The 16,134-nt window shown below is 37.8% G+C and overlaps 1 protein-coding gene across 1 annotated transcript in view; it reads right to left on the bottom strand.

The window, feature by feature from the left end:
• Window positions 1–16,134, bottom strand: part of SORCS3 (sortilin related VPS10 domain containing receptor 3) — a 719,603-nt gene that overhangs the window by 393,917 nt on the left and 309,552 nt on the right. The window contains exon 3 of the mRNA XM_069098908.1: window positions 4,467–4,566. Within this exon, the coding sequence (XP_068955009.1) occupies window positions 4,467–4,566 (100 nt within the window). The remainder of the gene's footprint in view (window positions 1–4,466; window positions 4,567–16,134) is intronic.

Here is a 16,134-nt window from a genome sequence, read left to right as displayed (position 1 = left end):
ACACTCATTACATAGTGCAAAGAGCACAGAGAGCAGAGTATGAGGACCTAGATTCTAATCTTATACTTTTCTCCCCTGGAACTCCCGTAGGTTTTTTTTTTTTATTAAAACTTAAATACATAATAGGAAAAGAAAAAGAAATATTATAAACTGAAATATTAAAACTTAAACATAAAATAAGAAAAGAAAAAACATGTTGTGTGCACAGCAGAACATAAGAGAGGATTCGAAATATACAACAAATTTCCATTTCAAGAAAGTTTATATATTAAATACCACATGTTGTGTTGAGAGCTGTCCGTCTTTTCTGTGCTTCCTTGTAGGTTTTCTTTTGTTCTCCACTGTATACATTTTCATTTGTTCTAGATTTTTTTTTACATATCTTTAATGTACTTCACGGTTTCAAGGATCTGTGGTTCTGTCAATATGGGCACTTCTTACATAGACACAGCTCACATAGCCCCTTTACAATTTATTGTTGTTGTTCAGTTATTTCGGTCATGTCCTACTGTTTGCGACCCCATCTGGGGTTTTCCTGGCAAAGATACTGGAATAGTTTGCCATTTTCTTCTCCAACTCATCTAACAGATGAGGAAACTGAAGCAAACAGGGTTAAGTAACATGCCCAGGGTCACACAGCTAGGTCAAATTTGAATGCAGGTCTTTCTGACTACAGGCCTGGAGCTTCATCCACTGTGCCACCTAGCTGCCCTAGTTACAATTTATAAATGGTCTTTAAAAGATATTGTGATTGAAAAATTCATCACACTGCAGCCAAACTAGTGATGAAGCTCTCTATGCTAGCGGGCTGATCCAAAGACAGAAGACACACAGTCTATCCCTGAAACCATGCTTATCATGTATAATTTTCACTGTATGCTTATCTGTGTACATGCCATATTTCCCTAATAAATTCCACAAGGGCAGTGACCATGATTTGTTTAAATTTTTATCTTTTCTTCAATGCCTAACAATGCACTTCACTCAGTAGAGTCATAAAAATTGTTTCTTGAATTCAATCACGTGGCATTAGTTGAATCACTTAATGAATAAAAATCTAATATTTGGATGACCAACCCCAGAGAACTGTCCTAAGGAAAGCATTCTGTACCATCACCATGAAGAGTTTGTCCCTTGTATGACTCCTTCTCTCTCTCATCTTCAAAATCAACTTTATCTATTGGTTCCTTCCTTTCTGCCAACAAATATGACAACATCTCTCTATTCCAGGGGTAGGGAACCTGCACCCTCAAGGCCACCTGTCACCCTCTAGGTCCTCAAGTGCAGCCCTTTGACCGAATCCAAATTTCACAGAACAAATACTCTTAATGAAAGGCCACATGCATCTCCCAACACTGCTTAGTCTTTAAGAAATCATTGTTTAACTCTATCATCCCCTTAAGATATTATCCCATGATGGTCCTCTAACAGTCAAACTTCTAAAAAGAGGTATGTATATTTGTTGTTGCAACTTCTTCATTTGTCACACATTTTTCAGGCTTCTGAAATTTGTCTTCCACTACCATCACTCAAAAGAAAATGCTGTCTCAAAGGTTAGCAAAAATTTCTTAATTGTGAATATTACATATTACTCCTCTTCCATGAACTCTAGATTCTAGACAAAGTGGTCTACTAGATAGTTCCCCATACTAGGCTTTCTACCTCCTATATCTGTCTGCACATTCATATAGGATGCCCCAAGATTCTGAAATATATCCCCCTCTCAACTCCAACTATTAGGTGCCCCTTCCAGTGAAAACCTTTTCCTGATGTCTCCGTTGTTAATGTCCTCTTCCTCAATGAACTTCATATTTATTTATCTAAGTTGTATCTTTCCAATGATTCTAAACACAGAGATAATGTTTCTAAGCCTACAGATAATATTCGGGTTTCTCATCTTTTTCTATTAATTGTTTAGCATATAACCTGTTTAAAACAATTAAAAAGGGTCGGCTAGGTGGTGCAGTGAAGAGAGCACCAGCCCCGGAGTCAGGAGGACCTGAGTTCAAATGTGACCTCAGACACTTAACACTTAATATCTGACCTTGGGCAAGTCACTTAACCCCAATTGCCCTGCCTTCCTCCCTCCCCCCCCACAAAAAACAATTAAACAATGACTAAAACAAATACACACTTAAAGATTTCTATCATATTTCCAACCTCCATATCTTTGTACTTCTCAAAGTACACAGTTCTCTCATGTATTTCCCAAACTATGTGAGACCACTTTCGTTGTGCTTGCATGGCATGATGGAATGATTATTGAACTGGGAGGCAAGAGACCTTGATTGGGACTTCTATCTCTACCACTAATTCACAGCAAGGTTTAAAGAAAGTCACTTCCCCTCACAAAATCTCAGTTTCCTCTGCAAAAATGACAGAGTTGGATTAGATGATATCTAATTTCTTACAGCAAGAAAATGCTAGGATTTCATAATTTCCAATTAAAGCATCCTGGGTATAAATTAAAATGACTGAAATTAATGTAGCAAAAATAAAAGCAAAAAATAAAAATTAACCCACTGCAATAGAAGAGAAGGTTTTCAACTTCATTCTGTTTGTTTTTTTATTATTCTGAACCACAACCCTGGCCATGGAGATAACCAGTATTCGGCTGATACATTGGATACCATCTGAATACAATAATGTTGACAGTCATCCAGCCACCTGAAGATAACTGGGCTTCATCAACACAGAAATAGCATTACAGGTGGATCCCAAAATTACACTAGCTTTGAATATAGAAAGCCAAGAACAGAAACCAGGAGAAAAGAAAAGAGGGAGACTAGAAAAACAAGCTACTGAACATCCTTAAATGCACATGTCAAGACTGCCTTATCAGATTTGTTATACTATTGACCATTAGTGGCTGATACAAACACATACTTGTACTTGAGCAACTGAGGAACAACATAAACTATTCTTATGTGAGTTCTCCTTCCTGATTTCAACCAATCCTGTCTGCTGATTTAGCACTTCTGCCTTTGGAAGATGATAAACACTCTGGCTGCTCCTGACCACGTGGGGGCTCCGCTCTGCAGTGAAAGATGCAAGCACTTTGAAATGATGAAGCGATCCCTAAGCTGGCCACTGAACCATGACATGGTGAGAGTTCATCATTTTCAATGTACCCAAGTGCCGAGCCAGTACAGTTGTACTGTACAGTTGGGATCAGGAAAAGCAACTCAAATATGCTAAATGGGATGGTCCATGTTACACTATGTTTAATATTCACCCACCATATAGCAGGAAAAGGATTACACATAGAGTTAAAAGGCCTGATAGCAAGTCCTAGTTCTGCATTTGCTAGCTATGTGACTGTAGGCAAATAGAAATCTCTCTGAGCTTCAGTTTTCACATCTTTAGAATGAGAATAATACTGCCACTTGAAATCCCTACTTTACAGGGTTGTTGTAAGACATTTGTCTTGTAGACCATAAAATACTACATTAAGGTTTAATTATTATTTGTTATTACTATTCTGCTTCAGAATTAATGTCAATTAGGGTCTAGGTTATATGTATCTGCATCTTTAAGGAAAGGGTTTGCTTCTCCTTGTGAAAAACTATATTGTAAGGGACATATATAGGTGGTGCAGTAGATAGGGCACCAAACTGGGAGTCAAGAAGACTTCAAATCCACCCTCAGATACTTACTGTGTGACCCTGGACAAGTCACTTAATCCTGTATGCCTCAATTTCCTCATCTGAAAAATGCGCTGGAGATGGAAATGGCAAACAACTCTAGTATCTCAGCCAAGAAAACCCCAAATGGGGTGACAAAGAGTTGGACACAACTTACACAACTAAACAAAAGAGAACATATCTAACATACTTCCATAGAAGGAAAAGCACAGGATCAATCACTGAGACTGTAAATCAATATTTTTCCATGTATTAATGTAGATTCACTAAAAATCTCTATTTAGCAATGTTTTTATTAGCCCTTGAGTCTAGATTGTGAGCTCCTTGAGTGCAAAGACTGTCTTTTGCCTCTTTTTATATCGATAGAGCTGCACGTTACCTGGAACATCACAGGCACTTAAAAGACTTGACTGTGTATACTTGGAAATGATTAAACTGAATTTTTTAACCAAAAAATTACATCATTTAGTTTTGTTACTAGTCCAAGTTGGCCGCCTCCCAGCTGTCTCAAATCAGTGAGACCTGGATGTATGCAAATATATCCAGTTTCTTGATTGTTGTATTGGGAGGAAAGAAAAAGAAATAAAGAGGGATAGTTATGGTTCTCTTTGCCCTTCTATGATTCAGAAGAAAAACTGCAACACAGGGAAACATGTTTATTTTCTCCCTGTTGGCAAATGTAGTTACAGTCTATTAACCCAAACTGACAATCCTTTTCACTCTGAAAAGAGATAGAATGAAACCTGAGCTAAAAAGGAGGACACCAGATAGCTCTCTGGTTTCCAGTGTCCACAGGCCTATCACTAGGAGGCCTTGGCTTACCTTCCGTTTATTGGTAGGATTGACGTAAAGGTAACTCAGAACAGTCTTGAGCCCTACTTTGTCATTCAGTTTCTCATAGGTAGTGCCATAGTCTGTTGACCTGTGGGGAGGAAAAAGAGAAAAACAGATAAAAGGAGATTGTTTTACAAAACGGGGTTTGTGCGTAAGTGGGAGACAGGTTCCTGCACCTCTACTTTTGTTTCCAAATCACATGAGTGCTTAAAAGTGTTCTTCAGAGATTAAAAGCCCCATTAATTTTAGAAGTGCAATTATACTAATGCATCTGTTTACTACCTGAGCTCACCACCCTTTGCACCCTGCCTTTTCTCAGAGACCTACTTTTCTGCCCTTTCTGAATCTGTGTTGGTAAAAGGAACAGTCAGAGACTTTGCCACCTACACATTTAAAGTTCTTTGCTTCTACTGCCCAATAGGGGAGATATAAATTCCCCCAGCAGGTCTTCAGTTCTGTATCAGATGATACTACCTTTAAGATGCAGGGAGGGTCTTAAAATGTCTGGTCTACCTATTTCTGGCTCCTCTACCAAGGCTGCCAGTAAGGAGACCCTGATCATGGGAAAAGGACTGCCCTCCCCACCCCATGCAAAACAAAATTTTAAAGACCCCCAAGACATATGTCTTCCTTTGCCTTTAGAAATCCAGAAACCTTCCATTTCCTCCTTATCTTAAAAAAGTATCTGAAACTCATTCAAGCTGGTTTTTATTTCTGGCTTTATTACACATTACTATATGCACTCTACATTCTAACCAAATAGTTTATTTCTCATTCCCCATCTCAACATTCCTTCTCCCATTTCTATGCCTTTGCATAGGCTCTCCCCTGTGCCTGGAATACATTTACCCTTCAAAACACTCTCTAAGAACCCCTTACTTCCTTAAGGGCTCAGTTCAAGTGCCATGTACTACAAGAATCCACTCTGGATTTCCTCATATACTAATACCCCCTCTTCCTTGAATTTTTTTTAATATATTTTATTTCTATATCATCTCACTCCCAAGATCTGAACTCCTTCACAGTGAGACTGAGTTGTTTTCTCTCTTTTTAAAATTCACTATCATTACCCCAATGAAGAGAAAAATATCTTGGCACATAGTAGGTGTTTAATAAATCTGTGTTAGTGAATGAAACAAATAACTGATAATAAATATCTTAAATCTTGCATTCTTAACTTTGCTAGGTGGGTTTATATTTAAATAGGGATCAAAGTCTTCAATTAAAGGGATTAGAGTGACATTTCAGGTTAACTGAAGGAGAGGACATTTTCGAGGGTGGTAGTGCCTTCCACAAGGCTCCCTGAAATTATGCTCAAAGTACAGCCTCATTCTTCCTAAGGTTAATGCTATCCCTACATGAAAAACTAACTTTGGCAAGTCAGGGAACCCCAGGGGTATGCTGATAAATGTTTAGCAAGCAGCTCTCCAGAATTTTACACATATAGACACACTTTTAAATTTAATGTGTATAATTAACACTTTCTTAAGTCTAGACAGCCAACAACACAATAAATCAAGGCCTGATTTGTAGCATTTGCTGAATCTCAAGGTGTGAATGCTCACACTGAAAATTTAATAATCAGCTCTTTGGTTTAAACTGACTCCAGCACACCCCTGGACCACTCAAATGAACCTGACTCCAAAGCCCCTAGTGACAGATCTTCCAGAGCAAAATATTTGCCAGCCAAGATTCTTAAGATGATCCCACAGTATAACACTAATAGGCTCCCATCATCCCCAATGCCTAGTGAACTGATAAGCCAAGTCACTTGTTTAGCCAACTGGTTTCTCAAAGGCCACTTAATTTTTATCTAATTTCTCCTTTACAAAGTTCAAATAATAGTAGATATTGAGCAATGAACACAGTGTTATTTACATGCAATGGCTGAATGTAAATGCATGTATGTGTGTGCGCATGTATAGGTGTATGTGTGATATGTCTCTGTGTACATGTATACACATGCATTTTTGTTTTCTCTGTGCTCTATTTTGTCTTCTTTTTTAAAAATTATAACTTTTGCTTTTTATTTAACTTATGTATAATGAATTTCAATCTAGTTTTTCATCTTTTAGTATATATGTCCTTATATTTTAGGCATAGGATACATATTACTGTATTCTCTTTTCTAATATTTTTACAACTTTCTTCTTTTTATAGCTTAATTCATTCCCTTAAGTTTCAAGGTAACAATTGTTAAATTTGATACTTCTCCCACTGTATTCAACTATACTGTTTTGGTCAACATAAGATAAAGAATTGCTTGTTTCAGTAGAATCACTCCAATCCTAGACTCTATAAGCATACATAAACACAGAGATATACAGCACAACCTTCCCCCAATATCACATCATATAGATCTTGAAATGCTACTTTTACTAGTTAATCTAATATTACCTTTTCTGACTTTGTCTTAGCTTGATATAGGAATGTATCTCAGGAGTTATTAATTCTCTCATTCTCCTAACATCCCTGTTAGCTAATGTGTTGTATTGAGCACCCAGATTGAGTGTATAATAATTCTCTGTTGAGCACCTCTCATTCTCCCTTCTTCCTCAAGCACATTTATGTTTCTGTATTTCCTTATCTGGGTTTGCTTTTCACCACCCCTCCATTCCCAATTTCTAATCCTTTTCCCGATGTTCCTTTTAAAAGGTAAAACATAATTGGCTTTCTATTTCTTGCAACATGGAAATAACACATCACATTAATTCTTTGTTTTGAACTCTTGTTTACTTTGTTAAAATTCTCTTGTTCAGAGCTACTTTCTTTTGCCAAGTTTGAAAATCTTTGGCTGCATTAAAATGTTTTATCATAAAGGAATAGACTTAATAATCAGTATTTCAGTGAAAGCCAATTTTCTTTGCTTTTTTTTGGTAAATTGAAGTCTAGTCTCTCCATTAAACTGTACCCCTTAATGAGAGGTCCTTCAGGATCTAGACTGGAATTAATTTTTGATGTGCAGTTTGATTTTTCCTGATAACTTCTAAGATTTTATCTTTGTCATTCTACCTTTGAAATTTAATGAGTACATATCTGGGTGTGTTAAATTTTTAAATTCCTTCTTTTGTTGACTTTGCACAAACTCTACTTCTGTGTAATTTGCTTTTGGTTTATAATATTTCCAGGTAATTTCCTGTGTGTATGATTTGTTACAATGTAGAGTCACTTAAAATAATTTGAGAGGAGACAAATCCTTAATTTGTCTTAACTCTGTCTTCTAATTCCATTATCCTAATTTGAAGGTCTTGAATCTTCTAGATAAGCTGTTTTAAAATTTTATTCTCATTATTAGTTGTTCATTTTTGTCTTCATAGAATTATAGATTACATATTTAGAAATGAAAGGGATCTTTATGGTCATCTATCCCAAACCAAACATTTTATAGAAAAATAAACTGAAGACTACAGAGGTTAATATACTTTCTAAACAGTTAAGTATTAAATAGCACAATCAGGATTTGCATTTGGGTACTCTGACTATAAATAGGCTACTTTCCTTTATATTATATTGCACTTCATCAAAGATATTTTATTCTTAAGTATAAGCACTGATTTGTTAAGATCTTCTCTTGACTGTTACAAGCTGGGGAATTAAATGTTTGTCATATTTCCTAATTTTATTTTTTATTTTTTAAATGCCAAGGCCCCCTTATTTCCCTTAGTGAGTTTATTAAACTCTTTATTTTGCAATGCTCTTTATTGAGATCTCTCCTCACTTTTCTGTGTTTTAGTTTTTGTAAATAGTATTTTATTTTTCCCAATTACATTTAAAGATAGTTTTCATCATTCATTTTTTTAAATTTTTTTTAATTTTTAAGCAATCGGGGTTAAGTAACTTGCTCAAGGTTACACGGCCAGTTATTTCTGGGTGTGGTGCTGAGTGTCTGAGCCCGGGATTCGATCTTCGATCTCCAGGTCGTCCCAACACTGGAGCTGGTACTCTTACTCGCTGAGCCACCTGGCCACCCCTCATCATTCATTTTTAATAAGATTTTGAGTTCCAAATCTTTTCTTCCTCCTTCCCTCCCATCCTTGTTGACCAAGATGGCAAACAATCTGTTATTGGTTATACATGTATAGTCATGGAAACATATTTCCATATTAGTCATATTGTGAAAGAAGAACAAAAGGGAAAAGCCACAAACAAAAACAAAAGTGAAAATACTATGTTTCAATCTATATTCAGACCTCATAGTTCTTTCTGTGGATGTGGATAGCAACTTCTATCATGAGTCCTTTGGAAATGTCATTGTATTGATGAAGAGAGCTAAGTCGATTACAGTTGATCATCACACAATATTGCTGTTACTGTGTAAAATGTTCTCCTGCTCACTTCACTCAGCATCAATTCATATAAGTCTTTCCAGAATTTTCTGAAATTTGCCTGCTCACCATTTCTTATAGCACAATAGTATTCATATACCACAACTTGATCAGTCATTCCCCAATTGATGGACATCTCCTCAATTTCCAACTCTTTGCCACTTGTACATGTGGCTCCTTTCCGCTTTTTAATGATATCTTTAGGATACAGACATAGTAGTAGTATTGCTGGATTAAAGGGTATGCACAGTTTGGTTACTCTTTGGGCAGACTTCCAAATTGCTCTCCAGAATGGTTGGATCACTCCACAAATCATCAATAATGCATTAGTGTTCCAATTTCCCCACATTTTCTCTAACATTTATCATTTTCCTTTTTTGTCACATTAGCCAATCTGATAAGTGTGAGGTAGTACCTCAGGGTTGTTTTCATTTGCATTTCTCTAATCAATAGTGATTTAGAGCATTTTTTTCATGTGACTATAGATAGCTTTAAATTCTTCATCTGAAAACTGCCTGTTCATATACTCTGACCATTTGTCATTTGGGGAATGACTTGTATTCTTTTGTAAACTCAGTTCTCTATATATTTTAGTAATGAAGCCTTAATAGAGACACTGGCTGTAAAAATTATTTCCCAGCTTTCTGCTTTCCTTCTAATTTTGGTTGCATTGGTTTTAGTTGTGCAAAACCGTTTTAATTTAACATAATCAAAATTACCCATTTTGCATTTCATAATGCTCTCTATCTCTTGTTTGGTCATAAATTCTTCCATTCTCCATAGACCTGACAGATAAACTACTTACTCTCCTAATTTCCTAATTGTATCACCCTTTATGTATAAATCATGTATCCATTTTTATTACCATATATTTCCCTCCATCCTACTTTAACTCTGTTTATATTTTTTTCTCTCTCTCCTTTCACCTTGTCCTTCCTCACCAGTGTTTTGTTTCTGACCACCACCTCCCTCAATTTGCTGTCTTTTCTATAAGCCCTCCCTTTTTCTTTTCCCCCTCCCCTCCTACTTCCCTGTAGGGTAAGATCAATTTCTGTACTCAACTGAGTGTGTGTATCATTCCACCTTTGAGCCAAAACAATGAGAGTAAGGTTCAAGCAATGCTCACCCCCTCCTCTTCCCCCTCTACTGTAATTTTTCATGTCTCTTCATGTGACATAATTTACCCCATTCTGCTTCCCAATCTCCTTTTCCAGTACAATCCGTTTTTTACCCCTTAATTTTTTTCAATCATCACATCAAAGTCAACTTATACCCTCCCCCACCATCTAAGTATTCTCCTTCTAACTGTCCTAATAGGGATACAGTTCTCAAGAGCTACAAGTCTTATCTTCTCATGTAGGGATGTAAACAGTTGAACATTTTTAAAATCACAGGGTTTTTTTTCTTTCTTGTTTACCTTTTTATGCTTCTCTTGAGTCTTGTATATGAAGATAGAATTTTCTGTTTAGCTCTGGTATTTTCATAAAAAAAAGTTTGAAAATCCCCTATTTCATTGAATGTCCACCTTTTACCCTGAAAGTTTATGCTCAGTTTTGCTGGGTAGTTGAATCTTGGTTGTAATCCAAGCTCCTTTGTCTTCCAGAATACCATATTCCAACCCCTCTAATCCTTTATGGAAGAAGCTGCTAAATCCTGTGTTATACTGTTTATGGCTCTTTGATATCTGAATTGTTTCTTACTGGCTGCTTCGCAGTATTTTTTTCTTGACCTGATAGTTCTGGAATTTGGCTATAATATTCTTCGGAGTTTTCATTTTGGGATCTTTTTCAGGAGGTGATTGTTGGATTCTTTTAAATTATCATTTTACCCTCTGCCTCTAGGATATCAGGGCAGTTTTCCTTGAAAATTTCTTGAAAGATGTTGTTCAGCCCCTTTGTTTGATCTTGTTCTTAAATTCTCTCTCCTGGATCTATCTTCCAGATCAGTTACTTTTCCAATGTGGTATTTTTTATTTTTTTCATTCTTTTGATATTGTTTGACTGATCCTTGATGTTTCATAGAGTCATTACTTTCCATTTGCCCATTTCTAATTTTTAGTACATTATTGTTTTCGGTTAGATTTTATACTTCTTTCTCCATTTGGCCAATTCTACTTTTAAAGGAGTTGTTTTCTTCAGTAAGTTTTTTTTTTCCCATTTGTCCACTTCTATTTTTTAAGGAGTTGTTTTCTTTAGTTAATTTTTGTGCTTCCTTTTCCAAGATGTTGACTCTTTTTTCCTTTTATGCACTTTCTTTTGGAGGGGCAATTGGGGTTAAGTGACTTGCCCAAGGTCACATGGCTAGCTTTGTGTTAAGTGTCTGATGCCAAATTTGAACTCAGGTCCTCCTGACTCCAGGGCTGGTGCTCTATTCACTGAGACACCTAGCCACCCCTATTGACTCTTTTTTCATACTACTCTTGCATAACTCTCATTTCTTTTACCAATTTTTTCTACCTTTCTTATTTGGTTTTTAAAATCCTTTTTGAGCTCTTCTAAGAGGACTTTTTGGTCTTGAGACCAATTCATATTCCTCTTTGAGGCTTTGCATGTGGGCATTTTGACATCGTTATCCTCTTCTGAGTTTGTGTTTTTATCTTTCCTGTCACTAGGGATCTTTTTTTGTTTTTATTTTTCTCATTTTAAAAAGATGAGCTCTGATTGGGTATTGGGACACTGTACTAAGCTTCTCGAACTGGGGCCAGAGGTCTGATCACTGGCTTTCTGTGCCAGGGCCTCTGGGGCTGGGAGCTTGCCCACTGCACTGGTGTGGCCTGGCATACTCATGTCTGTTGCACACTGGGTTTGGGGGCTGGTAGTTTGCTTGCTGCTCTAGGGCTAAAGGCTTCAGAGCTGGCCTGTTGTGCCACTGGTCTGCTGAACTGAGACTATGGGGCCTCAGTTGCTGACCTGTGCTGTGGCTACGAGCCTCCTGCTGGCTTATCCAAATACCATCTGTGCTGAGCTATGCTCCCCTTTTACCCAAGTGAGACAGACTTTTGCTGAAGTCCTTCTAAATTATCTTGGGCTAGAAAATTGTTTCTCTCTGCCTTTTGGGGGATTCTGTTACTCCAGAATTAATTTAGATACTTGATTTAATATTGTTTCTGAGGGAAACTGGGGAGAGCTAAGGCAACATCCTGGCTTTTCTCTTCCATCTTGACTCCTCCCCCCCACCATTTTGTCTTCTTTTCTCCTGCCCCAGAGAGATTCAGAGATATCTTCCTGTCATTGCACATAATGTTCCACAAAGGCCCTACAATAATATCAGTATTGAGATGCACTAGGTAGCTAAGTGGCACAACAGATAGAGTGCTGGGCCTGAAGTCAGGGAGACTCATATTCCTGAGTTCAAATGTAGACTCAGATACTTACTAGCTGTGTGACCCTGGGCAAGTAATTTTACCTTGTGTGCATCAGTTCTTCAACTGTAAAAATGAGCCAGAGAAGGAAATGGCAAACTACTCCAAAATCTTTACTAAGAAAACTTCAAAGGGTATCATGAAGAGTCAGACATGACTTAAAAACAATATAACCCCATTGGGATGCTTTGGCTTGAGAGAAGAAGTGACATACAGATGCTACCTTTCACAGTGTATGATAAAAATGCAGTGGGCAGCTTAGAGTGGTAGAGTAGCACAGTATTATGGATATAACAGAAAGAGAAGTGGACTTGGAGTCAGGGAGATACAGATTCACTACTTCCAACAGCAACTGACCAAGTATGTACTGTGACTTCTCCACTCTGAGTACCAGGTTCCGCATGACTAAAATGGGTATGACTATACTACCTAAGTCAAAGTGTTGTCATAAATATCAAATGAAATAATTTAACAAGCACTTATTAAATACCTATCATATATGCCAGAGACTATGGCAGGTTCTTGTGACATAACAAAAACCAGATAGTTCTGATATAATATATGTAAAGCACTTTGTATGCCTTAATTGACAAGCATTTTTAAAGTAACAGAATGAGCCAGACACCACGCTGAGTCTTAGGAATAGAAAGACAAAAAGCGAGAGTCCTCACCCTTAAAGACATTACTTCTTCGTAGCAGAAACAACATGCTCACAAAGCCCCATCCTTAAAAGCATGTGCAATGAGCTCTGGCTGCTGCTGGCCCATGCAGAAGGGGCAAGAGAAGCTGCTTCTTGAGTGCCATGATGACCTGTCATAGAATGGGTCTGATCTCCATTTCAAAGAAGGTACAGCTATTCTAATTGTTTCTAAGCCCTACCTGAAGAACACGTCTGAAGAGCCAGAACTGAGAATATGTCCCAAAGGCCTTAACTGTTCAGAGCACTTCTCTATCTATCCTGGCTGTGCTCTGTCCTGAGTGAAAAAGGAAGGACTGTGGTAAGCATCTGGTTGGGAAAGATGCCTCTAACCTTTATCTTCTAACTAGGGTCACTACTATGTGGCCCATGAGTATATATGGCCATGCTCTTGCTTTCACCTCCATTTTGTCCACTCTTAAGTAAAGAAGGATTTGAAATGAGCTATGATTTTGTGAATTTTGAAAGGTTGGGAAAATGAACTACCAAAAGTTCAGAAATAGAAGTCTAGGCCAGAGTTTATTTGTAGCCAAGTCACCAACACAGACCCAAGAAAAGGGAAGCAAGTCCATCTAGGATAGAGTTCTTCCCACCTTCTGGTTAAACAAAGACAATCACAAATGGTGAATAGTAAGTAAATTCATTTATCCAGACAAAGCAGCAAACAGAAATTGGAGACATTTACAGATTAAGATATACTAGATAATACACACAATATGAATTAGTTCTTCAGCCAGAAGCAAAATAACTTCTTGGCTCAAACTAAGAGAGAACCCAATTTCCCCTAAGCAGCTCCATTCTAGTAGTCTCCAGGAGGCAAAATGGAAACCAAGACCATGCTCAAGAGTTATGTATCTGTTGCTTCTTTCTCTGTGTGTCTCTTTTATAGACTCTGTGGAACCAAATCGGCAAGTGTCTCATACTGGCACATGACTTCAAATCATTGTGTTTAGAATTCTCGGCCAATCTAGCGTCATGTCTTTCTGGGAACAGGCTCCCCAGATGCTTTGAAATGGATCGGCACCAAGCAGAATACATTGTGCATGCCTTGAGGACAGGGTTCCCGTTGGCTAGGGCCACATTACATACATATATAGAGAATGTATGCAAAATGAATACAAGTTACTTTTAAGTATTATTATAGGGAGGTTTTATATAGTGGAGACAAAGACTAAATACTTTTCATTTTCTTTTCTGAGTGAAGAGTAGATGAGCAGACATTGAATTATGTGGCACCCATCATGAGAATATCAAGTAATGCATAGAAGGAGTGGGAGTGGATTTGAGTCTTCTCCTCTGCATAATAATTGTGATACATGGGATGTTTAGAGTAATGATGAATGTCTGGGTCATTTCTCATGTGGACTCATGTAGGCAGTAAACAATGATGACATTTCAATGTCAGAATGAATCTAGTGCTGTTTATAGGAAACTTATGAGCTCCTGTTCATGCAGAAAGCTATCTCCATGCCACATCAAAATCACCAAACAACAAACACCCCTCCACCCCTTGTTGGTGAGTTTGGATGTGGGCTTGATTTCATTGGTTGAGGGAACTCTCAGTGAAAAATATCCCTCTACAAATGTTTATGGCTACCTAGTCTACAGCTTATAGGGTCATTGAAAGGTTAAGTGACTTTCCCAGGATACTTTAAATACAATACCTCCTACAGTCACCATGCATCAGAACTAGGACTTGAATCCTGGTCTTCCTGACACATCAAAGCAGCTCACTATCCACTGGGCCATGATTTCCCTGAAACTTACAATACCAGAAAAACCAGAGCCAGTTTTTTTTTCTTTCCCCTTTCACACTGAGTAGTTTGATAGGCATGGTAAAGAATCTGGTGGGGGGATGGGAGAGGGAGTTACAGTAGCTATAGACACAGACCTCGAAAATGATGAGTCAACTACAGTATTTAGCATACATAAATGTCCCATATTAGCTGTTCCACTGCACTCCATAGAAATAGCCCTATACATTTTGAAGGGGGGAACTGTAGAAAACTTTACCGTTCTGGGGCTAGGGGCAACTTGTCTTTTATGATGCAGCCCTGTAATTTTTCAACCATCATGCAAAAGTAGTCTTCTTGAATGGGAAACTGGGAAGAGTTGTACTTGATTGGAATGATGCCTTTAATGGGAAGAAGTTCCGTAACTATAGAACTTCCAGAAATGGAAATGGATAGTTTTCAGGGGTTGCCAACACACAACACATGAGGGCTTTAGGTGTGAGACCCTAAATCATTTGGCTGGCCACTGCCCATCAGCAGAGGATAAGTAAGTCGTCCAGTAAAGAGAAAGGGGAAGTGATAAGCCACTAGAGATCTGTCAAAGACCTCATTCTCTCAGGCTATAGCCCTATTCAGACATGTTTCCAATGTTTGGGGCTGATCACCTGTTTCAATCAGTACAAAGTATCACTAATACTACTTTAATGAACTACGACTTACCACATCTTGCACAGAAAGGGCTCATATAATTAGACTTGAATCCCCTTTCATAATTCTACCATTGTATCTAGTACTCAAGTCCATAATCACCCAGACAGAAGGGCTGGTGAGGTGAGCAGGGGAAAGTGACCTGCCTTAATCAGGTGACATGGTGGTGGGGAAGGAACCATGCTATAGAAGTAAGGCAGACATCTAAGGAAAAGGATTTTGAAAGGTAGAGCTTTATCTCAGGTGAAGAAAAGGAAAAAGTGGAAGAAAAAATATTGTTGGTCTATTTTCTTTGGTGCAACTGGGGTAAGCAATATGGTATCAGATACAATAGAGTACTCTTTCTGAATTCAATCACCTGTACTTGCTACTAGTTCCTGTCCACTGTCTCCACTGTTCCTAGTGGAGAAAGGAATCTCCACTGTGATAGCATCACTGGCCAATAATACAAATGGCTAAGAAATTTTATGTTAATAGAAAACTATGATGGTGATGTTGATGATAATGAAACAGAAGCAGATGGCACCTAATAACTATCCCATACCTTTCTTTTTCCTCTCCCCCACCAAGCATTAGTCATGATTTCTTGATTCAGTTCTTTCTTCAACTCTACAAAATAAGCGTTTGGTAATCTATGGCAAGAGGATTGACTGGTGTCTTCTCCTGGACCTCCTTCCACCCCACAACATCATATTCCTTTCCTCTTCTCTCTTGCTACCTCATCTTCTTCTCCACCTCCCCTCTTTTCATAGACAGAAAGCATCTGAGTCCAGGATCAGACTTTAGAGGCCATGTATTATAACTGTCTTACTGAGTTCCAAACAGGAAATGA

Source organism: Petaurus breviceps, unplaced genomic scaffold (assembly GCF_028583685.1).
Source record: "Petaurus breviceps papuanus isolate PSGF00001 unplaced genomic scaffold, PetGlider_PUasm1.0 37, whole genome shotgun sequence".
Classification (NCBI taxonomy): Eukaryota; Metazoa; Chordata; class Mammalia; order Diprotodontia; family Petauridae; genus Petaurus; species Petaurus breviceps.
This window is presented reverse-complemented; position numbering and strand designations above follow the sequence as displayed.